The sequence below is a fragment of the Rhinatrema bivittatum genome, chromosome 17 (genome assembly GCF_901001135.1).
Source record: "Rhinatrema bivittatum chromosome 17, aRhiBiv1.1, whole genome shotgun sequence".
In the NCBI taxonomy this organism is placed as follows: domain Eukaryota; kingdom Metazoa; phylum Chordata; class Amphibia; order Gymnophiona; family Rhinatrematidae; genus Rhinatrema; species Rhinatrema bivittatum.
Genome location: NC_042631.1, coordinates 46,671,448 through 46,698,620, shown reverse-complemented (window position 1 = coordinate 46,698,620; position 27,173 = coordinate 46,671,448). Strand labels below are relative to the sequence as shown.

The 27,173-nt window shown below is 46.5% G+C and overlaps 1 protein-coding gene across 2 annotated transcripts in view; it reads right to left on the bottom strand.

The window, feature by feature from the left end:
• Positions 1-3,667: 3,667 nt before the first annotated feature.
• PIDD1 (p53-induced death domain protein 1) overlaps positions 3,668-27,173 on the bottom strand; it is a 59,196-nt gene continuing 35,690 nt past the window's right edge. The window contains exons 15-17 of one of the 2 annotated variants that reach the window (XM_029582418.1): positions 25,718-25,920; positions 20,121-20,378; positions 3,668-4,452 (exon numbers count right to left, since the gene is read on the bottom strand). In XM_029582418.1, the coding sequence (XP_029438278.1) occupies positions 20,141-20,378; positions 25,718-25,920 (441 nt within the window). In that variant the 3' untranslated portion in view covers positions 3,668-4,452; positions 20,121-20,140. Of the gene's footprint in view, positions 4,453-20,120; positions 20,379-25,717; positions 25,921-27,173 lie in introns of those variants that run through there. The other variant, XM_029582419.1, reaches the window with a different exon arrangement.

Sequence of the window (27,173 nt, the reverse complement as noted above, 5' to 3'; positions counted from 1 at the left end):
AGAAAGCCTGTGAGGGAGTCAGTTGGACCGTTAGATGATCGAGGGGCTAAAGGGGCACTTAGAGAAGATAAGGCCATCGCGGAAAGATTAAATGATTTCTTTGCTTCGGTGTTTACTGAAGAGGATGTTGGGGAGGTACCCATAATGGAGAAGGTTTTCATGGGTAATGATTCAGATGGACTGAATCAAATCACGGTGAACCTAGAAGATATGGTAGGCCTGATTGACAAACTGAAGAGTAGTAAATCACCCGGACCGGATGGTATACACCCCAGAGTTTTGAAGGAACTAAAAAATGAAATTTCAGACCTATTAGTAAAAATTTGTAACTTATCATTAAAATCATCCATTGTACCTGAAGACTGGAGGATAGCAAATGTAACCCCAATATTTAAAAAGAGCTCCAGGGGCGATCTGGGAAACTACAGACCGGTTAGCCTAACTTCAGTGCCAGGAAAAATAGTGGAAAGTGTTCTAAACATCAAAATCACAGAACATATAGAAAGACATGGTTTAATGGAACAAAGTCAGCATGGCTTTACCCAGGGCAAGTCTTGCCTCACAAATCTGCTTCACTTTTTTGAAGGAGTTAATAAACATGTGGATAAAGGTGAACCGGTAGATATAGTATACTTGGATTTTCAAAAGGCATTTGACAAAGTTCCTCATGAGAGGCTTCTAGGAAAAGTAAAAAGTCATGGGATAGGTGGCGATGTCCTTTCATGGATTGCAAACTGGCTAAAAGACAGGAAACAGAGAGTAGGATTAAATGGACAATTTTCTCAGTGGAAGGGAGTGGACAGTGGAGTGCCTCAGGGATCTGTATTGGGACCCTTACTTTTCAATATATTTATAAATGATCTGGAAAGAAATACGACAAGTGAGATAATCAAATTTGCAGATGACACAAAATTGTTCAGAGTAGTTAAATCACAAGCAGATTGTGATAAATTGCAGGAAGACCTTGTGAGACTGGAAAATTGGGCATCCAAATGGCAGATGAAATTTAATGTGGATAAGTGCAAGGTGATGCATATAGGGAAAAATAACCCATGCTATAATTACACAATGTTGGGTTCTATATTAGGTGCTACAACCCAAGAAAGAGATCTAGGCGTCATAGTGGATGACACATTGAAATAGTCGGTTCAGTGTGCTGCGGCAGTCAAAAAAACAAACAGAATGTTGGGAATTATTAGAAAGGGAATGGTGAATAAAACGGAAAATGTCATAATGCCTCTGTATCGCTCCATGGTGAGACCGCACCTTGAATACTGTGTACAATTCTGGTCGCCGCATCTCTAAAAAGATATAATTGTGATGAAGAAGGTACAGAGAAGGACTACCAAAATGATAAGGGGAATGGAACAACTCCCCTATGAGGAAAGACTAAAGCGGTTAGGATTTTTTAGCTTGGAGAAGAGACGACTGCAGGGGGGATATGATAGAGGTGTTTAAAATCATGATAGGTCTAGAACGGGTAGATGTGAATCTGTTATTTACTCTTTCGGATAATAGAAAGACTAGGGGGCACTCCATGAAGTTAGCATGGGGCACATTTAAAACTAATCGGAGAAAGTTCTTTTTTACTCAACGCACAATTAAACTCTGGAATTTGTTGCCAGAGGAAGTGGTTAGTGCAGTTAGTATAGCTGTGTTTAAAAAAGGATTGGATAAGTTCTTGGAGGAGAAGTCCATTACCTGCTATTAAGTTCACTTAGAGAATAGCCACTGCCATTAGCAATGGTAACATGGAATAGACTTAGTTTTTGGGTACTTGCCAGGTTCTTATGGCCTGGACTGGCCACTGTTGGAAAAAGGATGCTGGGCTTGATGGACCCTTGGTTTGACCCAGTATGGCATGTTCTTATGTTCTTATGCTGCCAGACTGTTAAACGCAGGAGGTGCCTACTAGTCTCTGATCCCCCCAGGACACGCTGCACCGCCCGCAAGGTTTCCCCCAATCTCTGATCCCCCCAGGACACGCTGCAGTGCCCGCAAGGTTCCCCCCAATCTCTGATCCCCCCATTACACGCTGCAGCGCCCGCAAGGTTCCCCCCAATCTCTGATCCCCCCAGGACACGCTGCAGCGCCCGCAAGGTTCCCCCCAATCTCTGATCCCCCCAGGACACGCTGCAGCGCCCGCAAGGTTCCCCCCAATCTCTGATCCCCCCAGGACACGCTGCAGCGCCCGCAAGGTTCCCCCCAATCTCTGATCCCCCCAGGACACGCTGCAGCGCCTGCAAGGTTCCCCCCAATCTCTGATCCGCCCAGGACACGCTGCACTGCCTGCAAGGTTCCCCCCAATCTCTGATCAGCCCAGGACACGCTGCACTGCCTGCAAGGTTCCCCCCAATCTCTGATCCCCCCAGGACACGCTGCAGCGCCTGCAAGGTTCCCCCCAATCTCTGATCCGCCCAGGACACGCTGCAGCGCCTGCAAGGTTCCCCCCAATCTCTGATCCCCCAGGACACGCTGCAGCGCCTGCAAGGTTCCCCCCAATCTCTGATCCCCCCAGGACACGCTGCAGTGCCTGTGCAGTGCTTGCCCTTCACAGATGCCACACCCAGGACAGGCTCTACTACCCACAAGCTGCCTGCTAATTCACTGCAGGAATCTAGCATCTCTCTCTCACAGCAATCACACTTAATACACTTTCATGACAAAGTATGCAAGAACAGGAAGCTCCCAGAGGGGCCGATCCAATATCATGTGCTGAGGCTAGCACACAAGTTAACCTGCGGTCAGATGCGCGGTTTGGGTGTGCTAGGCTATACCCGATGCAGAAAGGGGATTAGCACGTCCAAACTTGCTCATAGCTAATAGCACTCATTGCATGTAACTGCCACATAGATGAGACTATTAGCTACTACCCCTCGATGCAAAAAATCCCCGCTTGCCTAATGCGCCCTTGTTAATGCCAAAAATTTAATGCCAACCCGGAAACTGGCATTAAGCCTTACAGCGTGAATCGGGCTAAATTGTGCTTACCATGGTTTATCCTACTTAGATTCATCACGATATTAAGTAGGAGGAACCGCAGAAAGCAGCGCCATGCTAAATTTAAAATGCTTTCCTGAAACAAAGAAAGCTCTGTGGGCACAATATACACGTTCCAGGCCGTGTTTATTGTGCCGGTCAATTAGCTGCCGCAGAATAGAACGAGTGCTCGTAAACTTGAGCGTCTGTTTTGGTAACTCGCACAGCCACGTCCCCTGGGTGCCCGTTGCCAAGGACAGGCTAGGGACACGGTTTATCCCTAGCGCGGCAGGTCACTTACATATTGCATCGGGCGCCCAAGAGAGGTGAATGTGTGCGCATTAAAAAGCGGGCGTCCAGTCTGGATGCCTGTTTGTTTACACACATTTTATTGCATCGGCCTCAGAGTTGCTTGTTGGAGGTGTGAATACACTTTGTAATGTTATCACCGGTGGCCTCTGATCCTGCAGCAGGTCCTGCAGCAGGTCACAGCTCACCTGCACCAAAAGGGACAGACTACCCCAAAATTACTATCTGTGGGGATAAAGGAGCGTGGGAGTAAGAATTTACCAAAACAGTTTGCATGGGGGAGGGAGAGAACACTCTATATTGTCAGAAGTGTGGGGAGGGCCTGTTACACAGGCACCAAAATATTTTAAAGGGTAAGAAAGAAGTAACATCTTGTAACTAGAATCATTTCTTTTTATTTACAAGACCTTTTTTTAAATAATTACAAAATAAGTACAAAAGCTCCACCTAGTCACAAACGTGTACTACACACCATGCTGAGTCTCCAAAGGGCCGGTGCCCGCCCCCTCCTGGGGCTGCAGAGAGCCCTAGAGCCCACCCCCATCATCCCGGGCAGTCCGTATGCCATAGGAGAAATCCCCTTCCCTCCAGTCATGCAACACCCAGGGTGAAGACATCCACACAATTATATTAAATATCCAGAACACTGCAGGCTCCCAAAGTCCAGGAGCAAAGCCTGAGAAAAGGCAAACTGTACAGCTGCTTCCCTTCCCTGTGACAGTAACATCACTCAGTGCAGGCCGGCTGGGCTGTGGGCACCATCCACTGTAACAGATTTATATTCAAAAGCCCACGAGAGCTGGGAAGCTTTCCATGCTGCATCTCCTGTCCTAGGCCAGGGCTGCCGGCATTTGGTCAAGCCCAAGCCCAATGCTCCCGCCGGGCCTGCTTTGTTGGAGAAGCAGATCTGGTGATCCGCTTCAGTTCCACTTCCTCTGTTAGAGGGTGTAACTATAAACTACCGTCAGACGCTATCTTAGGATCTTGTATGAATAATTCTCTTGGGTAACTGGGAGAGAGATGTTGGGTTTTGCCTTGACAACAGATCTCTCATTAGTAATTTAAGAAAGGAAGTGTACCAAGAGGTGACGACGGGCTTCCTTCGGCCTTGCTGCTCTTTCCTCTCCGGCGGCAGGGAGGTACTCTGTGCTGTTGTAATAAAACCTAATAGAAACATTTTTTTAAAGTTTGGTTACGCCATTTTCTTTGTTCTGCACTTTGCCTAAAATCTGATGCCACCACTCGGTTATATCCTGGGCAGAAAAGTCATAACAGAAAGTGCAAAGCTAGGACATGAAAGACAACCTGCTTGCAACAGCTTAGGGAGCACCCACCCGAGAAAGGCTGGAGGAGACGGGGCAGGCCCAGGGAGCTTAGCTTCACAGTAGATTTGAAGTAGCAGAATGGTTCAGGGAGGAGAAGACATGCATAAGGCACAGAAGATTGAGTACAGAACAAAACAGAGTGGGGCAGTAGGGACAGGAGGATGCGGAGGGTAAAGCTTTTACAGAAGATTTTAGAGGAAGGAATAGAAAGTTGCTGAGATGGAGAACTGAGAAGGTTGCAGAGGGAAGGGCGGAGTCAATGATAAAGGTTATGGAGAGAGATCGAGAATGTTAGGAGGGAGAGAGGGTTGTGGAAGGATTATGAAGGAAGCAAGAGGAAGAAAAATAGAGGTGAGTTATGGGAAGGAGAGAGGAAAGGTAGAGTAAGGGAAGGAGAATCGACAGGGACAATAAAACAAGAACAAGAGAGAGGAAGTGATTAAAGACAAAAGAAAAAGATCAGACAGAACAGGGTTAAAAATTAAAGAGATGCAGAACTGTTAGAAAACAAAAAATTATTCATTCCCTCGGGTCTTAAAATTGCTACAAAAACCTTTGGCTGTAAATATTCCTTGGTTGTGAGGTGGGGATTCCCTTCAGGTGGAGCTCGGCAGACAGCAGAATCTTAGTCACTGAGATGTTAGAATTACGGAGAACAGGAAGGTTGATATTCACTTTTAAGTCAGACAAACCCAAGATTTGATATTCCCACACCTCTCACCAGTGAAATCATTACCCAGCTCTTCTTTAGCTAGATAAAGAGTGGCAGGGCTGGGTAGTATGGGTGCCAGATGAACGTAGCTGGGTAAGCCAGCTTGCAAAAATGGTTGCCCTAAAGTTGCCAGGTATATTCAGGAGCAGACTGCTCCGACTAACGTTCCCACTCAGCATCAACCTCGGGCTGTTCCGATAACACTTCCTCAAGACTTAGGGGCTTAGGAATTTTAAACTTTAGCTGGATATAACAGAGTTGCTTACCTGTAATAGGTGTTCTCCTAGGACAGCAGAATGGTAGTCCTCACACATGGATATCATCATCGGATGGAGCCCCGGATAGAAAACTTATGTCAAAGTTTCCAGAACTCTGACTGGCTACACTGAGCTTGCCCAGCATGCCCTATACCACATGTTCATGCGGGGGTCCCTTTTCAGTCTAGTAACATAGAATTACAATAAAAATAAAATAAAAAATAGGAGCACCCCAACTTTGTGGGGTGGCAGGCAGGTTTTATGAGGACTACATCCTGCTGTCCTAGGAGAACACCTGTTACAGGTAAGCAACTCTGCTTTCTTCTAGGACAAGCAGGATGATAGTTCTCACACATGGGTGAATCCCTAGCTACAGGCTGCTCCCCAACACAAAAGGGGACCAACAGACACCAATCAGGTGCCAACGGGCACAACAACAGTGCTGTTGGTAACAAGAGGAGGAGACAGCCTGAACCCAAACAAACAGGCCCTAGGCAGAGAGAGTTGGGTTCTACACCTTAAAGAGATTACGGAGGACAGTCTGGCCAAACCTATTGTCACATCATCCATCCCTATCCAAACAGTAGTGTGATGTGGAGTTCTCTCCACACATTCATGTCGCAGCCTTGAGGATCTCCTCCATGGGAACTGCTCGCAAGTAGGCCACTGACGTTGCCATGGCTCTGACAGAATAAGCCTTGACATGACCCCCAAGATGCAGTCCCACCTGGGCATAACAGGAGGAGATGCAGTCTGCTAGCCAAGTGGATAGTGTCTGTCTGGCAATGGTAACTCCCAATTTATTTCTTCAAAAGAAATGAAAAGATGGATGGACTGTCTATGGGTTTCTGACCGCTTCAGGTAGAAGGCTAAGGCTCTCTTGCAATCCAAACTGTGCACTGCTTGTTCACCTTGGTGCATATGGGGCCTGCGAAAGAATGCTGGCAGGACGATTAACTGGTTAAGATGGAAATCTGTTACCATGTTAGACAGGAACTTGGGGTGTGTGCGCAAGACCATCCTGTCATGGTAAAACTTGGTATAAGGTGGCTAAGTCACTAAGGCCTGGAGCTCACTGACCCTGCGCAGTGAGGTGACTGGCACCAAAAATATGACCTTTCAGGTCAGGTACTTCAGGTCACAGGTGAGCAGCGGCTCAAAAGGAGATTTTATCAGCTGAGCTAACACCACATTGAGGTCCAAGACACAGAGGGAGGCTTCAATTGAAGCAGGCCCCGCATGAAGCGTACAAGTATAGGCTGTACAGAGATGTGTGTAACAGCTACACCTTGTTGGTATGCTCTAATTGAACTAAGATGAACTCTAACAGAGCTGGGTTTTAGGCAAGTCTCCAATAGGTGGAGAAATAAGTCAAACAGTTTTTGTGTGGGGCAGGAGAAAGGATTTAGGGCTTTTTGCTCACACCATATGGAAAACCTCCTCCACTTCAGTCCGTAGGACTTTCTAGAGGAAGGCTTTCTAGAAGCTACGAGATCTTCGGAGAGATCAAGTGGCCACAGAATCAGCCTCTCAACATCCAGGCTGTGTGTGTGACAGGGCCTGGAGGTTGGGATGCCCTAGCCTTCCCTGTTCCTGCGTGATGAGATCTGGGGAAGCCCCCAGACTGATCGGTTCCCAGAGGGACAACTCCCGAAGGAGTGGAAACCAGATCTGTCTCGACCAACAAGGGGCTAAAAGAATTATAGTCCCCCGGGTCTTCTCGAAGCTTCAGGAGAGTCTTTGTTACTAGAGGAAGCGGAGGATATGCATACAGAAGACCCTTCCATGTCTGGGTTTCCCCAGAAGTGGAATATCCGATTCAGCACACCCTGGTCCAGTGACCACTCGTAGGGGTCTGAAGGCTCGACTAAGTCTGACTGCTATCACGTTCTCCATTCCGGCCAGATACATGGCCCAGAGCACCATTCCGTGGGACAGAGCCCAGGACCAGATCTGGACCTCTTCCTGACACAGGATGTACACACCCCATGCCTCCCTGCTTGTTGACATACCACATTGCTACTTGGTTGTCTGTCTGGATCAGGACAACTTTGTTGGACAGCCGATCTCTGAAAGCCCATAGAACATACCTGATCACCCAAGCTCCAGGAAGTTGATCTACCATCGTGCTTCCTGGGCGGACCACAGACCTTGACTGCAGAGCCAGTCTACATGAGCACCCCACCCCTCAGGGTGGGCGCATCTGTGGTAAGGACAATTTGAGTAGGGGGAGTTTGGAAATATATTCCCTGCTCCAAATTTGAGAGAACCTGCCACCAGGACAGTGAGTCCCAGAGAGACGGAGTGATGCGGATGCGAACCTGGAGGTCCTGAGTGGCCTGGTGCTACTGCAACCTCAAGATCCATTCGGCTTCTACACATGTGTAAACGTGCCAAGGGAGTGACATGGGCAGTTGCGGCCATGTGGCCCAACAGCCTAAACATGTGCCGAGCTGATATCTGCTGGCTCTGTTGAATCACCTCTGCAATGGATGCCAAAGTGAGCGCCCTGGATTGTGGCAGAAAGGCCTTTGCCTGAGCAGTGTCTAGCAGGGCACCTATGAAGTCCAACTGAGGTGCCATGCTGAGATGGGACTTTGGATAGTTGATGACGAACCCTAGTGACTTAAACACCTGAATGATCAAGCTCAAGGACTGATCTGCCCCGTCTGAGAGGTGCTCTTGACCAGCCAATCATCCAGATAGGGGAAACCATGCACTCCCAGTCTGCGGAGGTGCGCCCCCACCATGGCCAGGCATTGTGTAAAGATGTGGGGCAGATGCTAGCCCAAACAGCAACACTCTGCTCTGGAAGTGCTGTTTTCCTTAATTATTGATGATACTGAATTCCTGCTGACCGCTAGGAAGCATTTATCCCAATCTTTACCCTCCAGGTCTTGCTCCCAAGCAATTTGATACGCCATTTTCTTTTGGGGATCCCGATTTAGTAAGGTGTAGATCTTAGGGATAGGTTTAGTAAGTTTGTCAGCCTGAGTACATTAACTTTCAAAGAGACCTGCCCTGCTTAAGCTCCTGACCCACCTTTGATGAGGTGAAAAAGTGAACAATCTGGTTATAAGCAAAAAGGATCAAATCAGAGACCGGGTAGGATTGCCGCAAGTCTGTAAACGGCAATAACTTCTGGCCATTCCACAATTTGTCCCATTTAAACAAAGCCTTCCCCCTCCATCCTTCTATCCCCCTCTGCTCAGTCCCTGGAGGGAAGTAGCTATCAAAGAGATAAGACGTCAAGTGATACACCTGTTTAACACCTACTAATATGGGTTTCCACTTTGCCCAAACCTTATCAATTAATTTAGAAAAAGGTGATAAACCATAAAGATTAAACCCTGCCTTTTGCCAAGCTCTAATGTGCAGGGGATCCCCAGCCCCCTGTGATACTATAGGAGCCCAAGGTTTCAGCTCACCATCCCTACGCCAACGCAGAAACACACTCAGCTGGGATGCAGCAAAGAACCTCTCCAAGTGCGCTACCTGCAGACCCTCTCTCAATTTGTCCAGAAACAGAACAGTTTTAGTGACTTTAGGTGGTCCTCATTTCCAGATAAAGCGAAGGAGCTTGTGTTGCTATTGCTTCAAAAGAGAATCAGGTACAGAGATGGGAAGTGTTTGAAAAAAAAAACCACAACAACAACGTCGTGGCAGCACATTCATTTTAATAATAGCTACCTTCCCCAACCAAGAGAAAGCCATCCTGTCCTGTCCAAATCTTTTTGAAAATTAGATAATAGAGGAGTATAGTTGAGCTCAAATAGCTCCTTTATATCTGGTCCAGTTTTTCCCCTAGATATTTCACCCACCCTTTTGCTGCTTGGAAGGGGAGACGATCTGTAATTCAATGAAAGAAAATCGGTAGAAACTGAGATATTTAATAGCTCTGATTTATCTTCATTAATTTTAAAGCCCGAGACTGCCACAGGAGCTCACTCTTTGTGGTCGGGCGCGAGGGGCAGGAGGATAGTACTTCCTCTGGTGGTAGAAAGACTTCCTCTGAGCCTGTCTTGCAAGCCTCCTGGCTGAGGAGGGTGGGTCCGAAGTGCTGGCGGAGAGATGCTGGGGTTATCACTCAGGAAAAAGATCTAGGCATCATAGTGGATAATATATTGAAATAGTCAGCTCAGTGTGCTGCGGAAGTCAAAAAAGCAAACAAATGTTAGGAATTATTAGGAAAGGAATGGTGAATAAAATGGAAAATGTCATAATGCCTCTGTCGATCCATGGTGAGACTGCATCTTGAGTACTGTGTAAACTTCCGATCATCGCATCTCAAAAAAAAGATATAGTTGCACTGGAGAAGGTACAGAGAAGGGAGACCAAAATGATAAAGGAATGGCTCCCCTATGAGGAAAGACTAAAGAGGTTAGGACTTTTCAGCTTGGAGAAGAGACGGCTGAGGGGGGGATATGATAGAGGTCTTTAAAATCATGAGATGTCTAAAACAGGTAGATGTGAATCTATTACTTACTTTTTCAGATAATAGAAGGACTAGGGGGGCACGCCATGAAGTTAGCAAGTAGCACATTTAAAACTAAGTGGAGAAAATTATTTTCCACTCAATGCACAATTAAACTCTGGAATTTGTTGTCAGAGGATGTGGTTAGTGCAGTTAGTGTAGCTGGGTTTAAAAAAGGTTTGGATAAGTTCTTGGAAGAAAAGTCCATTAACTGCTATTAATTAAGTTGACTTAGGAAATAGCCACTGCTATTATTGGCATCAGTAGCATGGGATCTACTTAGTGTTTGGGTACTTGCCAGGTACTTGTAGCCTGGATTGGCCACTGTTGGAAACAGGTTACTGGGTTTGATGGATCCTTGGTCTGACCCAGTATGGCAATTTCTTATGTTCTTATTCTCCCACAACTGGGCCACCACGTCCCTCACTTTGTCTCTGAAGAGATTCTCTCCTGTACATGGCAGGTCAGCAAGTCTTTCCTGTACCTCCGGTCGGAAATCAGAGGCCCGCAGCCATGCCATTCTACAGGCACAGATTCCCGCTGCTGTCTCAAAAACATCATAGGTGGAACGCACCTCATGTTTTCCGCACTCCAGGCTCCGATGCACCAGCGACAGAAAGATGTCTTGCTGCTGTTGAGGCAGCCCCTCGGTCACCTCCTGCACATTCTTCCAGAAGTTGCGAGAGTACTGGCTCATGTAGAGCTGGTAGGAAGTGATGCAGGCAATAAGCACTGCCCCTTGAAAGACCTTCATCCCAAGAACATCCAGTGCTCTGTGGTCCTTCCTCGAGGGCGCAGAGGCATGGCTCCGAGAACATCTGGCCTTCTTGAGAGTGGATTTGACCACTACAGATTGGTGTGCCAGCTGATGCTTTTCGAATCTGGTAGCCTGTTGGACAAAGTAAACCCTGTCAGCCTTCCTATTTACAGAAGAAACCGAGAGGGGGCTCTCCCAAATCCTCAACAGCAGCTCCTTACAGATCTCATGCACCAGGACCACCATGATCGCTTTAGGAGCCTCCACAAACTGGAGGATTTCCAGCATCTTGTGCCTGGTGTCCTCCTCAGTCGTCAACTGAAATGGGATGGCCTCAGCCATTGCCCTTACAAAACCTGCATCGGTTAAGTCCTCAGGCGGAGATAGTTCAGAGGGGAGACCTTCCGAATCCTCTGATGGGGATTCTGCAGTGCCCTCCCCCCAAGAATTATATGGGGCCTCACCCTCACTGAAATCTACAGGGGACGGGGCCCTGGGTGCTCGGCCTTCATCCAGAGGCCTGGGCACCATTGTTGGCAAAGCTGGATAGGGGGGCTTCAGGCTGCAGTGTCAGCACTGACATTGATGGCGCTTCCTCCTCAGAGGAACGGCAAGAAGCACCGCATTGAATGGAGAGAGCATTGGTGCCTTGCCAGGCATCGATGGCCCCCCTGGGAACTGGGACTAGCTGGATTGGTAAAACCCCAATGAGCATATTGAGATGCTCCAGTAGTGGTTCCAACAGGGAGAGCGTGAGCATCGGTCCCGTTAGTGTCACCAGTTTGATGCCCAACAGAGCTCGATCAAACGCCAGCTGGACTCTGTACTCCAACTTGTCCTCAAAGTTGCCAATACCAAAACAAACTGGGAGGCAGAAAGGGTGGCCAGGTCTTCCTCAGAGCCCAGAGGTGGATCAGCGACTGACACCAGGACCGTTGTAAACCATCGCAGACCCCTGGCATCGATGAAGGATAGGTACTCCTCACCATAGGGTTGCTTTGGGAGCATCACAGCAAGCGCTGGCACTGACCCAAGCCCAGTACTGTGCATCGAAGGCGACTGGTGCCAATGCTTCCTGGGCTTCCCTCGATGCTTGGAGCGGCCTTTCCCCGGTGCCAAGGTCGAAGACGATGAACCTGATGTGCTCGTCCTGGAGGAGACAGACAGACGGGCCACTCCCCAGTGCCATCAACGGAGCAGACAGCCCCTGCTGATGATGTCTACGAGAGCTGACTTCCTTATGCATAAGAAATAAATAAGAAATAAGAAATAAAGGCTATTATTCATAAGAAATACACTGTCTATGTTGTCCTCTGTGTCCTTGGTAAACTTTTTTTTTATTGCAGATGGTGCATTGGCCGGGAATCAAAGAAGGGAGTGCTGGCCTGGCCTGAGCCGGGGGAGAGGACGCCTGGAACAGGACATGCACAGCCATTCCCTCTCGATTTGAACAGAATACAGGACACAGGATCCCTGAAGGTATTTTTAATCTTTTTCTCTTTGTTTTTTTGTGCTGTACCATTTGTATTGCACTAATATTGAGACCTTTAAGGGAAATGTGTTTACTCATTATTTTTGCACTGTTAAGTGACTTGTGTGTTCTATGAATAACAAAGCGTTCAGTATTACAAAGGTACCTGATAAAGCCAGTAGCTTAATTGATAGGGCACTGGGTTGTGGCAGCCTGCTGCTTAACGGATAAGGGCGCAGGGCTCCAGCCGGCAACTTAAGAAAAAGACAAACCTGCTGCTTACATGACAGGGCGCAGTGCAGTAAAGCCAGCTGCTAACAAACAGGGCGCTAGGCTTCTGGATAAAAATACCGGGCCCGGTGAACTATAGGGAAGTAAAATCCCTAGATTTACAGCCTAAGGTTAATAGGCTGGGACAGTCTGGGCAATCCACATTCAGGGAGACAAATTCTCTGGGATTGTCTAGGGCTGGGATACAGGGTAGTGAATTCCCTGGGTATTTAGCCTTGAAAACGGCTAGGATAAGTATGGGAAGTGCACCCCTGCTTATGAAAAATAAACAAAAAAAACCCAGTGTGTGGAAAAAGGGGATAGCAAAAAGAACCTTGATTTCTTGGGAACACTTGCATACATGGAGTATTTGTGATACAAGAGGAGAGTGTCTGTAATCCGACAAAGGATTGCTACTTGAGAAAAAAAATGGGAGATTTACCCAGCAAAGAAATACCAGAACCAAGGGTCCCTTACAATTCATTTTTACCGAGCACTGTAACAATCTAGAGGGGTTTTTTTTCTATTAGATGGTTTGTTTATCTCTGCATTAGCTACAACTCCTGCATACAGGGAAACAGTGTCTTATGATGCAGGCTATTTTTGAGAACTGCCTATATATCTATTAGGAAAAGTGTTACATAGAAACATAGAAATGACGGCAGAAGAAGACCAATCGGTCCATCCAGTCTGCCCAGCAAGCTTCACACTTCTTTTCTCTCATACTTATCTGTTTCTCTTGGCTCTTAGTAACCTTAGGTTCTATTTCCCTTTCACCCCCACTATTAATGTAGAGAGCAGTGATGGAGCTGCTACCAAGTAAAATATTAAGTTTGATTAGTTGGGTAAGCGGCAGCATAGCTCTCTGCCGTTGAAGCAGAGAGCAATGCTGGATATGCGTGAAGTATTAGTTTTTCTTCTCCCCTGCTGTTGAAGCAGGGAGCTATGCTGGATATGCATTGAAAGTGAAGTATGCCTTGAAAGTCACATTAACTATCATCAAATATTGAAGAGCCTAATAATTGGTAACTGAATAAGCCTAATAATTGGTAATACCTATAGCCCATGAACCCATCCCTGTTTTTTTTGGTTTGTTTTTTTTTCTTTTTTTAATTGGGAGATGGCAGCCCTCCATCCTTCCGCTCCGTGAAGGTGGAACACCAACCACTGGCCACTGGCATCCCGCTCCGTGAATGCCTCTGTGGCTACTGCCGCTCCGTGCAGTGTTTTGCTGCCTGCTCTTTATACGCATCCTCTAGACCTGATGGATCCACAGTGTTTGTCCCACGCCCCTTTGAAGTGCTTCACAGTTTTGGACTTCACCACTTCCTCCGGAAGGGCATTCCAGGCATCCACCACTCTCTCCGTGAAGAAATACTTCCTGACATTGGTTCTTAGTCTTCCTCCTTGGAGCCTCAGCTCGTGACCTCTGGTTCTGCTGATTTTTTTCTGACGGAAAAGGTTTGTCGTTGTCTTTGGATCGTTAAAGTTTTTCAAGTATCTGAAAGTATGAATCATATCACCCCTGCTCCTCCTTTCCTCCAGGGTGTACATATTTAGATTCTTCAATCTCTCCTCGTATGACATCCGATGAAGACCCTCCACGTTTCTGGTCGCCCTTCTCTGTACCACTTCAATCTTTTTTTTTTTTTTTTCCATTTAAAGTTTTATTAACAAGAAGTCAGATACAAAGACAAACTGTTTAAACAACTTTGATGCTCTTTATGATTCCCCCCCACTTCCCCCCCTCCCTCCCCCGAAATTGGATGTTCGGCTAGAAAGCAAGAGTCATTCCTGTCCACATCAGATATGTCAAATTAATAACGAAAAACATTAAATGTCCCTTCTTGGCTACAGAAGCCCAATAAAGAGTCATGGTGGGACTGATCCGTAAGTGTATCCTTGTGAGTCGAAATCATTGCGTGCCTGCAAGCAGAACTGCGTGTTGGAGTGTTGTACATTGAAGAGTGGACGTTCATGTCTTCTGGTGAATGAGCCAGGTCAGGTGAGGTTGCCAAGTTTTCTGGAAACGTTGAATGGTATGGTGTTTTGCTGCTGTTAATCTACTCAGGGTACAGACATGATCAAGTCTTGCCAACACTGCTGCCAAGGTTGGGCCTCGGCGTGCCCTCCAGTCCTTTGCTATTTCCAGCCTCACAGCAATACAGGTCTGTACTACCAGTGCACGATGAGCAGGTTGGTGGCCACTATCTGACGCATTCAGAAGTGCTGTGGCTAGTTGTAATCGGAGCGGTGTATGCAATATCTGAGTTAAATGGTCTTCAACCTGCCTCCACAACGGCATTATACAATCCCCCGACCACCACATATGAATGTAGGTTCCGACGGATGCACACCCTCGCCAACATAGAGGAGAAATAGTCTGTGAGATTTTGGCCAGTCGCTCAGGCGTGAGATACCATCGGTACAATTGTTTATATCCGTTTTCGACCAAAGCCGATGATACAGAGGCTTTACTCAAAGAGTCAAAAAGGGCCTCCCAATCCGAGTCCATATATTCTCTGGGTAAGTCTTTCTTCCATGCCCGGATATGTGCGGTATCGTCTAGTAGTTTTGCATTCAATAGTTTATATACTTTTGCAATAAGACCTTTATATTGGCTAGGAACAGAGCAATAACCTTCAAACAACGACTTTCCCTTCGTTAAGCACACCTTAACCCGCTCCCCATAGCAAAACCACTTCAATCTTGTCTCTGTCTCTTTGAAGATACGGTCTCCAGAACTGAACACAGTACTCCAGGTGAGGCCTCACCAAGGACCTGTACAAGGGGATAATCACTTCCCTTTTCTTACTCGATATTCCTCTCTCTTTGCAGCCCAGCATTCTTCTGGCTTTTGCTATCGCCTTGTCGCATTGTTTCGCAGACTTCATATCATTAGACACTATAACCCCAAGGTCTCTCTCCTGCTCCGTGCACATCAGCCTTCCCCCCCCCCCCCCCATCGAATACAGTTCATTCGGATTTCCACTCCCCATATGAATGACTTTGCACTTCTTGGCATTGAATCTCAGCTGCCATATCTTCGACCACTCTTCCGGTTTCCTTAAATCCCGTCTCATTCTCTCCACTCCTTCCGGCGTGTCCACTATGTTGCAGATCTTAGTGTCGTCCGCAAAAAGACAAATATTACCTTAATATCCCGTCCGCAATGTCGCTCACAAAGATATTGAACAGGACCAGTCCCAACACCGATCCTTGCGGTACACCACTTAAAACCGCTCTCTCTTCAGAGAAAGTTCCATTTACCATCACACATTGTCTTCTGTCCGTCAACCAGTTTGCAATCCAGGTCACCAACTTGGCACTCACTCCTAAGCTTCTCGTTTTATTCACCAGTCTCCTATGCGGAACCGTATCAAAAGCTAAGTAGATGACATTGAGCGCTCTTCCTCGATCCAATTCCTTGGTTACCCAGTCAAAAAAGTAAATCAGATTTGTCTGACAGGATCTTCCCCTGGTGAATCCATGCTGCCTCAGGTCCAGTAATTCTCCGGACTGTAGATAGTTCACTATTCTCACTTTCAACAGTGACTCCATTACTTTTCCCACCGCCGAAGTGAGGCTAACCGGTCTGTAGTTACCAGCCTCCTCTCTGTTCCCACTCTTGTGAAGTGGAACCACCACCGCTCTTCTCCAATCACTCGGCACCACTCCTGTTTCTAGGGATCTATTGAACAGGTCACACATCAGACCCGCCAGCACATCTCTGAGCTCCCTCAGTATCCTTGGATGAATCCCATCAGGCTTTGTCCACTTTCAGATTCTTTAGCTCTTCCCATACATTTTCTACTGTAAAAGGGTTTTCGTCTGTTCCACTTCCTTCCAGTTTCTTGTTGTGTAGAGATGGTCCTTCTCCAGGGTCTTCTTTAGTGAACACAGAACTGAAGTATTCGTTTAATATATCTGCCATTTCTTCGTGTTATGCAAGTGTTGCTGCCTATTAGCCAAACTTCAAATCTCTGCTATGGTAGATTGGTTTGAAAGATTTATTTTTGGTCAAATGCACTATTTCTTTTTATCTACTTTGGAGACGCCCATTGCAGACTATTTTTACTTAAGGAGAACTTATTAAAAGTGATTGTGAATTATTTATCTGTATATTTGTTAATAAATGTGTACTGGAAAAAAACAAAACTATACAAGGAAAATTAACAACAGTGCCAGTTAGCCTATGGTTTAAAACCCTTGCCCTGCTGGCGAGGCTGAGAGAGGAACATAAAAAAGGGAAAATGTAGTTTAATCGAGATACTTACATTGCACCTACAGCTGTCTCTCTCACCCACTCGAACCCATATGCCCTACCCCTGCGCACCAAACAGGCAGGGTAGTGCTTTCAACCAGAGGGTGCCACACCCTGGGCAAACTGCACCGATACAATGACTGTCACCTACAAGAAGGGTTACTATTGTGTGGTGAAGTATCATCTGTCTGCACGGTGGAACTTTGTACATGAATGTTTTGACCATGAACTAAACATGACTGCTCACCTATATAAGGTTTACAACAAGATGGCGGCTCTCCCCGGGGCGCATCCTTCATACTGCGTGGACTATAAGCATCCTCCATGCTTTAACAAGACTCTACCTTGTTGTGACCACAGCAAGAGCAGCCAGTCAGTCTATGAGATTCACAAACTGTGCCCTATGGAAGTTGAAAAAGATTCAAGGAACCTGTCCTACTGGTTATGACGCAACCTCAGGTGTACTGGGAACTATATTCATGATGAGTACACCCCTTCACCCATGCTTCTGCTTGCCAAGGCTTATATTGAAGAGCAAGGCTGCTCTGTGCTGGGTCTTCCTGTTGTAACTGGAAGGGAACATATCAAAAATCTACTTCACCACCTCTGAGGTAAAAGTGAATGACAGCAGACTATCAGTTTATAGTACTTCAGGACTATGGTTCTTTGCACCATGGGGAGCAGTAAAGACTATTTCCTTCAATACTACTGCTCAGTTTTCCTTTGGATACATTATACCAGTGTCTTCTTTCAACAGAACTGATTTGCCCCTAAGAAAAGGCGCAGGTCACCTACTCGATTTCCAGATGGACTGTGATACTTTCATCGTATTTTGAGGACTATTTTTCCTGGTTTAGGTGTTTTTGAACTTGAAAGTGCTTTAAAAAGAAAATCTTTCTGCCACTGTAGAAGTCACTATGAATGAGACAATGAAGATTATGGGACTAATGCAACAAGAAATTAAATCTCTTAAGGAAGTAGTTTTAGATAATGGCGCTAGATGTTTTTGGCTTAGGCAGGATGCTAGGACTTTGGGGATTCTTATAACCATTATAGTGTTTTTTATTTTATGTGTATCTGTTCAATGCATTGTTGTGTTATGCAAGAAAAGCATTCCTAAAATACTGGTCTCTAAAACACTTGTAGTACCACAGAACGAATCTCCGGATGAAGAATTTAGCAGATTATGCACTATGGGTGAAAGTATAACTAATTTTTAAGACAAGCAGCATGCCCCTGGACAAAAAAAAAGGAGGGACTGTGATTATAAAATATATTTGGGCCATCTGTTTAGTGGAAATACACCAAAAGGGATCCAGGAGGCACTGCTTGCTTGTAAATTAAGGGCACTGCTGTTCTTTAAACTGTCTCTGAAGCTGTCTCACACTTAGATAAAAGAATGACACATGTAGATGGCTTGGTGTCCATTGGTGCGGCTCTATGGTCCTTTGGCGTCAATACTGATAGCTTGGACTTTCTTGCCCTGCAGAGATTCTCTATCTTGTCTAGGCGAGTGTGACATCCCTTTGGGGTCATCTGGTCGTAAAGGTTGTCATGTGATGCCCCCAGGCAGAGGATGCATACATCATGCAGGTCCATAATGGACATAGTCCTTGGGCATTGACGAAAACTCAGCAAGGCCATGACAATATGAACTGAAGGGGCAAAAAACAACAATGGATGTGGCAGGCAACCGAAGCTGGCGGGCACCGAGGCACCGCCACCATGGGGGATGGAAGCGAAAGAAAACTTACCGAACTGTTGAAAAACCTGACTAAGTACAGGGTAACCGAGAGGGACCCACGGGGGGGGGGGGGGGGGGGGGGGGGAATCAGAAAACAAACGCTGCAAAGTTTTCCAAATACTTTTACTGAAGTAAAGAACACGAGCTCAGTAACTGCGATGTGAAAGCGCCGCAGAAAAAGAGAACCTGAAGAGGGATCCCGCATGGACACATGCTCAGTGTACCCAGCATGGACACATGCTCAGTGTACCCAGTCGAGGTTCCAGAAACTCTGACATATTTTCCATGTCAGGCTACATCCGATGAGGTCACCATCCTGCTCATCCTAGGAGAAATTTCGTTTTCCTGTTCGCTCTCTCCCCTGGGCTATTTCTTGCTTTGGATGAGGGACACTGCACCTCCAGCTGAATGATCCTAGGCCTGTAGGTGGGGTGGGAATTCCCTCACCATTCTCTAGCTAGAAGAGCTTCTTCCTTACAGCCTTGCCGACCCATAGAGGTCTGGAAAGCTCTTGTAGAAGAACAGTTTTTTTACTCATGTCTTTGGGGAGCAATTTTCAAGCTGCCCCCTCTTTGCTCTGTAGGTTTTGCACCAAAATTCAAAGCTACCTGTATCCTTTTAGTTTGAAAATTACGTCAGGGACAAAGAACCCGAGGGACTACTGCAGAGATCTGAAAGTTCAACCCAAGCTTGATATTTTTGGGACCTGCCCAACCCCCACCCCAGGAATGCCACCCCCCAATCCAGCTAAACGTACAAGCACCGTGGAACTCTTCCCCCCTTCAGCCGGATTAAAGAAGATCAATTGTAAAAGCAAGTCCTAGATAAACTGGCTCGTCTGAAGGTCGCGCTCCCTGTGTCGTCATCACAACCCTACAGAGATTCAAGGTGGTTTCTCAAGGCTCGATGCAGCTACTACAGCTCTACCCTTAAAATAAACTAAAATCTTTAAATACATCAATAAAACTAAGCGTAAAGCTTGCAGATCCAGTGCCCCTGGCGGTCGGATCGGTCACTAAGGTCTCACTGCCAGTTTGCTGGGACACCAGCCACTAACAGCAGAGCAGCTTTCGGTGGCCGACAAAATTACAAAGCTGTAAAAACCAGCTACCGCCCAAATTAACCTGAAATTTAGGAGTTAATGCTGTCATTCTATTTCATAAATAAGATATTGAATGGTGCCCCCCCTGGTTTTACTCAACAGTTCTGGCCTGTCCGGAATATCAAGTGCTGGCAAAGGCCATGGCTATTTTAGGGAGAATAAACCTAAACATGTTTTGTCAAGATGTTTAACCCCCCTACACATGTATCTGTGTATCCATTTCTCACTGTTCCACCTGGGCTATAATTGAGTCACCTCCAGCAGAGACCCTTATTCCCTCTGGCTATATATGAGAGCCCTCAGACAGGCCGCAGAATTACCCCAGGCAATATTTAAGGCCTCTTCCAGTAGGCTCCGTTCCCTTTGGTTATGTCCGAGACTCCTCCAGATGGCTGCATTACTACCCCCTGGCTCTACAGAAAGCTGCATTATTACCCTACAGTTCAGCATGAGCACCTCTTCAGCAGGCTGCATGGTTATCCCATAGCTATTGCTGAGTCCTCGTTGCTACTTTCCTGCTCCAGTCCTAGCCTGCGGATGGACGCACTGTACTTCTGCTTCCCCAGCTGGATAATGGTTTGAATTTCATCAGCAATGTCCTGCCGACCGCTCTCCTCCATGGCTGAAATCAGCTTCTTCACACAATCTTGATTATCTGCATTCTCTCTAGCCCAAGAGAAGAGCATATCCAGGATCTGTCTGTCCAAGTCCTCCCTGTGAGAGACACAGCATAGCATCAGGTTGAAGAGCACGTGACATGAGCCAACTTACAATGAGCTGCAGATCCAAGCTGCATGATGCAAGGCACCAGTCAGCCAGCAGCGAGCTGCAGGGCCACCATGCCGTAGGAGACCTGGCAAGGCGCTAGCCAGCAGTGTGCTCCAGGAGCATCCAGCTGCGTGATGCACAGCATTACCAGCCAGCACTGAGCTGCAGGAACATGGCGGCACCAGCCAGCCAATACTGAGCTCCAGCTGCATGGCACCAGCCAGCACTGACCTACAGGACACATGGCACAGCATTGCCAGCCAGCACAGAGGTACAAGATGCATAATATAGTGCTGTGAACTGGCACTTAACTGTATCCATTGAAATTTATTTCATGACTGATTCAATGGTCACCATTGGGCAGGGAAGGAAAAGAATTCTCTAGATAAGAGAAAAGCTAAGGAAGATTTGTTTTCTTATTGGAAAAAATATAGACTATAATAAATACAGTCAACATGTCAAAAAATAAATGTTTATGAAACACGAATTGCTAGAACTTCAAAAATTAATAAAGACAAGCTTTAAATTGTGTTTGGGACCTTCATACCACCCATTTGGTTGTCATGATATAATTTCAATTGACCAACCTCTGGGGTCTTCTATAATCATCCGTCCTTTTTTTTTTTTTTTTTTTAATGTTTTAAACAATATAGAATGATTTTCAAACTTACGTTGTGTTAGAAAATGTCTTTTCACCAAGCCCAAAGTGTAAAAAGAATTATTTTTGTATATATTTTCCCCTTTTTTTTTTCTTTAATAAAATCTCATTAAGCTCTAATCTCACCAAGCCCGACACGATATCATGTTTCGCTAGAGCTGCTTCAGGGGGCGTCTTTTATACTACATACGTTCAAGGTTTTCAGTAATTAAAGCTTGGTCCTATAAATGGCTTCACATCTATAAATATTTTTTTTAATACCAACGTTTCCTGTGAATGTCCCAACAACAGGCCTGATGTATGGGACCAAGCTTTGATTACTGAAAACCTTGAACGTATGTAGTATAAAAGACGCCCCCTGAAGCAGCTCTAGCGAAACATGATATCGTGTCGGGCTTGGTGAGATTAGAGCTTAATGAGATTTTATTAAAGAAAAAAAAAGGGGAAAATTATACACAAAAATAATTCTTTTTACACTTTGGGCTTGGTGAAATGACATTTTCTAACACAACGTAAGTTTGAAAATCGTTCTATATTGTTTAAAAAAAATCTTTAAAAAAAGAAAAAGAAAAAAGGACCGATGATTATATAAGACCCCAGAGGTTGGTCAATTGAAATTTATATCATGACAACCAAACGGGTGGTATGAAGGGCCCAATCACAATTTAAAGCTTGTCTTTATTTATTAATTTTTTAAGTTCTAGCAATTCATGTTTCATAAGTATTTGAGATCGCTTCGAGGTTGTTCGATTGGGCTTTTTGTTTATCAAAAAATAAATGTTGACAGCATCTTTGGCATCTTATGACTGGGGCTTTAAGCCTCCTGTGCTTGTGCGTTTTTGCAATCAATATTTTTAGAATTTAAAAATACACAAGAATATTTCACCAAAAAATTATTGAAATCTTAAGGAAGAGAAAAAAAAAATGAAATTAAAATAAACCTAAAACATGGCTAAAACTGTCCCTTCCCTTCTAAGTAATATGAGATAAGAACAAACACATCATACTTGGCTCAAGAAAAACTTCTTTAAACTAATATATAAAACAATCCAACAGAAGAAATAGCAGGGAAAGAAAGGTTTTTATTAAATTAAGAGGAGGATTTTTGGAGCAATTCTCCATTTCCCGACGCAGGTATTTACCCCTCAGAGTGGGGGCTTCCACACCACGTGAGGTAAACAGCACACAGAGCGGGCCATTTTTGGGCCTGGTAGTTCCTCCTCCTTCCAGCTCAATTGCAGCCACTGCTGGGATTCATAATTACCTGGGGATTTTCCACGGTTATAACAGACCCACCCTCCCCCAGCTTCTAGTCTGGTCATTGCAGCCAGTCCTGAGGCTGGGAGCCTCTATCATGGGCTCTGAATCTGGCCACCAGCCTTCACTCTTAACAAGCCCCCCACCACCACCACAAAAGGAGCAACTTCCCCAGTTTCAACCAACTCAAGAGTGCAGAAGACCTGATCTGGGAATCAAAGCAAGGACCCTGGGCCTGTCCTGCTCCGACATTTGCACTTTCTAAGGACAAGGGAGGAGTTCACTTTCCAAATGTCTTCGATCATTGTCTTGCCTGCTTATTAACAGGCCGATACAGTAAGGAGCGGTAGGAAGAGTTGCGTTAGTGCCGGGCGCACCCGCGTTTGCCGCACGCACAGTCCGGCTCACCTACCGCTCGATACTGTATTTAAATAGCTTGCAAATGCAAGCCGCGTCCAAGAAGCGTCCGAGAAGGGTTAGGCCCGCTCTATACAGTATCCTGGGTGCGCCTGTACCTGTCATTTCAAATGTCATTTGAAATGACAGGTACCAGGAAGTGGATGTTCTCCTACACTCGGGTCCTCTCTCCCCCCCTCCCGCAGCAAGGCGCAGGGCGAAAATTAAAACAAAAGTGAATAAAGTGTAATAAAAGTAAACTTACTGCATGTGAATTTTCTTTGAACAGTCCTCTCTCTCTCTCCTCCTCCCGAGGCATGCCGGTGGTGAAAGCGGCTTCCAGCAGCCCCCGTCGGCGATGGTGAATGAATGCACGCCTGTGTACGCCTGTGCGTGCAATTTGGGCGCTTGAGGCGTGACATCACGACATTTGACGTCACGGCGTGTGACTTCGGCGTTCACTAATGCACTGCCTTGAGCGCCCAAATTGCATTCATTCTTCGCCGGCGGGGACTGCTGGAAGCCGCTTTGGCTCCCCTGCCCTCGCCGGCGAAGGTGAATGAATGCACGCCTGCATTCATTCACTCACCATCGCCGGCGGGGGCTGCTGGAAGCCGCTTTCGCCACCGGCTGCCCCGGGAGGCAGGGGAGCCGCGGTGCGTGCCTCGGGAGGAGGAGAGAGAGGACTGGTCAAAGAAAATTCACATGCAGTAAGTTTACTTTTATTACACTTTATTCACTTTTGTTTTAATGACATGTCGAGCCGATTTTCGCCCTGCGCCTTGCTTCGGGGGTATTGCTGTCACACCACACTAACGCCAGGGTAAGGGTCCCAGGGGGTGAGGGGGTTGTTTGCCCATGAAATTTCATCTCTCTGAGCTGACGCTCCACACTAACGCAGGGGAAAGGGTAGGCGGTAAGTTAGCAGGTTAAACACGCGGCAAAACTGCAGGTTAGAAAGGCGATAGTCGGGGCGCACGTTACTATATGGGAGGGAATAGCTAATCCGATCGTTTACATATCATGTACATGCTGCGGGCGGAAAGGGTTACCGGTTGATTTAAAGAAGGAATTAAATAGGATCCTGCATTTGTTCTTTCCTAAAATGAATGAGAAATTTATGTGGCAGTGTATTTGGGTTTTTCCCTATGTAACAAAAGCAACTCAAGAAAAAAAAAAAGGAGAATGATTTTGTCTATGCGCCAAGAGAACCGTTCTCTTGGTGCTTCCTTTTTTAGGCTAACCCTGTAAATGTCCCCTTCCATAACTGCTACCTCCACCAATGCAGCTCTAAGGTCCTTCAATGTCAATGCTCCCAATGCCGATGGATCAGTCTTTCAGTGCCCAAAATGTTTCTCCATGTAAAGGAGTGGCCCTGTGTGAGACTCGGCATCTAGCTCGGCCCACCTTTAACTGCCAAAGATAGAGAGAGCGAGCTCTATGGGCAGGACCCTGCTGTACAGGGATAAGAAGGTGGGCCCAGCTGGGAATCGACAAGCCCCACATCTCCAGGAGAAGGCAGCTCTTGAAACATAACTGTCCTGAAGTGAAACGGCGACTGCACTGCTAGAGGTAAGCAGTCTACATATTGTGAATGTTGGTGTGATTAATAAAGCGGAATCTGTTAAGAAAGAAGGCTGGAGTCAGTGTGGCACATGCCTCCAGCCTACTCAGCTACCCTACACTCCCATAAGTCCCAACTGGGACTGGCAGCCCCATGTGAGGGCTGACATCCTGCTTGACCTTTGCAATGTCTTGTTTACAAGGTATTTTAACCTGATTATCCACAAGAGTAAACTGTGCATGTTTACAGAACATGATCCATGCAAGGCAGCTGAAAGCACAGAATGAGCCCTGGGTACAGGTTCCAAGTTTGGCTGCTAGACAGCCCCCCCCTCCCCTAACCAGTAAGGGCCCTCAGACCACTTCTAGCCACCGCCTTGAAAGCTGCACGATGCAGTAAGGCCTCCCTCTCTGCCTTTGACCACTTGTTCTTGTGTTCTTGCCTGTATTGCCTTGCTCCTAGTTTAGGACCATTGCTTGTTAACCTTGCCCTTGTTCTGGGTAAAGCTCCAACCCTGTTTAGGCTTTCTTGCCGGTCTGCTCTGCCTTGCCTCGTCTCGTCAGTGCTCCTTGCCTTGTCCTCGTCTCGTTTGGGCCTATCATTTCTGCCTCTGTTCTATGTTTTGTCCTGTCCCGGCGGGCCCTCCAGTGGCCGTCCTGTGCCCTGTCTGGGTCTCCTGGTGGCCTAGCACCACTCCTCGCCCTGCACTCTGTCTTTGCTCTTTCCTTGTCTGCCTTGTCTTGCTGGTGCACTCCTCGTCACCGAGTACTTCCTTCCTGACCCAGTGCATTGCCCTCCAGAGGACCTACCAGCCACCAGCACCGGAGGGGCTCAACTGAAGGGAGGCTGGCTGGTCAGGCAGAAGAGCTGCGCCAGTCCTGCTTGCTCTGAACCTGGAGAAGGCTGAAAACCTGACCTGCCTGCTTGGGGGCATCTCCAATCCACAGCATTGTATGAAATTAAACATTTCACGGTTTCTTTCTGAAATTCTTCTCCTGCTATTCCTCTAGAGCAGCAAGCGATGTCACAGATGCCTTTAATGCACAATAAAAATGTGCAGGGTCTTTCATTAACTGAAAGAAGGCACTGCTTTCCCTTTACTCCCCCTCAACAATTACCGTATCATCGTTTATTATCCCTGCCCAAGCCTCTCTTTTTGATATGTCACCCGTCTCTCCCTTTTATACTGCTCCTAAGCTGTATGATGAGGGAACCCCAAAAGGCAGCAGCAGAGTGTACAAAGGGCAGCGTCACTCAGTGCCCAAGCAGGTTGAGAAGGGAGGAGCGTGCACAGGGTGATGCAGTGTGAAAGAGTCCCCTGTGTTATGCAAGCGGGTGGATGCGTCTGCACAGTGCGGCGCTATCCGACAGACTGAACGTGCACAGGGCTCAGACAGCCTCCTCACTTACTTGTTGTTGTAGCCAATGCGCTCTATGCGCTGGAAGGACAGTCCGAGGTTCAAGCCAATTCTGCCCCAGTCTAGCCCAATGCGCCGGGCGATGGAGAGCAGGTTAGCTTCTGTCAGGTAGCCCGTCTCCGCATTCCCCAGGTTCAGTGGGGGCAAGGAGGGACTCTTCCAGCTCTGCTGCTCACCCAACGTAGATCTCAGCTTCTGTTAACCAGAGAAAAAGAAACCCTGAATCTCTTTGCCAGGACCCTGAATGGGGGTCAATCCTGACCTGTATCAAACCCAAGTCTGCAGGCATTGGTTGTTGATTAGGGGATATTCAATGAAGGTACTAGCTGATACATTTAAGACAAGATTTTTTTTTTTACTCAGTGCTTAAGTAGATTCTGTAATTTTTTGCCAGAGGATGTAGTAAAAGCAGTTAGTGTAGCTGGTTTTAGAAAAGGTTTGGACACGTTCCTGGAAGAAGAGTCCATAAACCATCACTAAGGTGGATTTGGGGAAATTCACTTCTTAACCCTGGGATAAGCAGCATGAAAGCAGCATGGAATCTATCTGCCCCCTTGGGACTCTGCCAGGAACTTGTAACCTGGCTTGGAAACAGGATCCTGGGCTTAATGGCCCTTTGGTCTGACCCAGTATGGCAAATATTGTGTTCTTATAATGCCTTCTCTTCTCACATCCGAGGATGTCTCTCCAGGTGCATGTGCCCAGGAGGGACACTATCGCCACTATAGTTGGCGAATCGATCATAGTGAATGTAGATAGCTGGGTGGCCACTGGGCATAAGGATCACTTGGTAATTGACCTGCTTGCTGAGAAGGTAGTGGATGTCCCATCCAAATATCAAAGGAATAGGAATGCAAATTGTCCTGATAGTAAATCAGATATGCAAGCAATCATTGAACAAAGTGCTTCCAAGTAGTGATTTCAATGTACATCAATCCTTAAGCAAAATGTTTCAAAATAAATCAATATATCAACTGCTAATAAGCAGGCTGTGAATATAAATAAACACTCTAAATTGTCTGTATGTGAATCCCAGAAGTCCAAAAATAAGAATATTAAGTGCTTTATTAAAAACTTTTAACCGCCTCCCCAAACAAAAATCAATTGCCTGAAGGGGCATACAGTAAAAGCCCTATTAATCCAACAATACAAATATGACGGGATCGACCAACTAATGAGCGGCACCATATCTAACCTGAAAGGCAGGTTATCCAGTTCTGTTACAAAAGCAGTCAGGTTCATACATGAGGGATGCAGATTTCAACTTCTCCATCTGAGCAGCAATGAAGCAGATTTTTGGACAAAACCTAAAACCATCCCATCCCCTTCCAGCAGGCATTAACGAGCATCTGTTCTGAGCTACAAGGAAAGGAAATGCCGAGGCAGGTCCCCAATACAGACAAATTCCAAGACACGAACGAGTCGGGGATACATGCAGTGCACATACA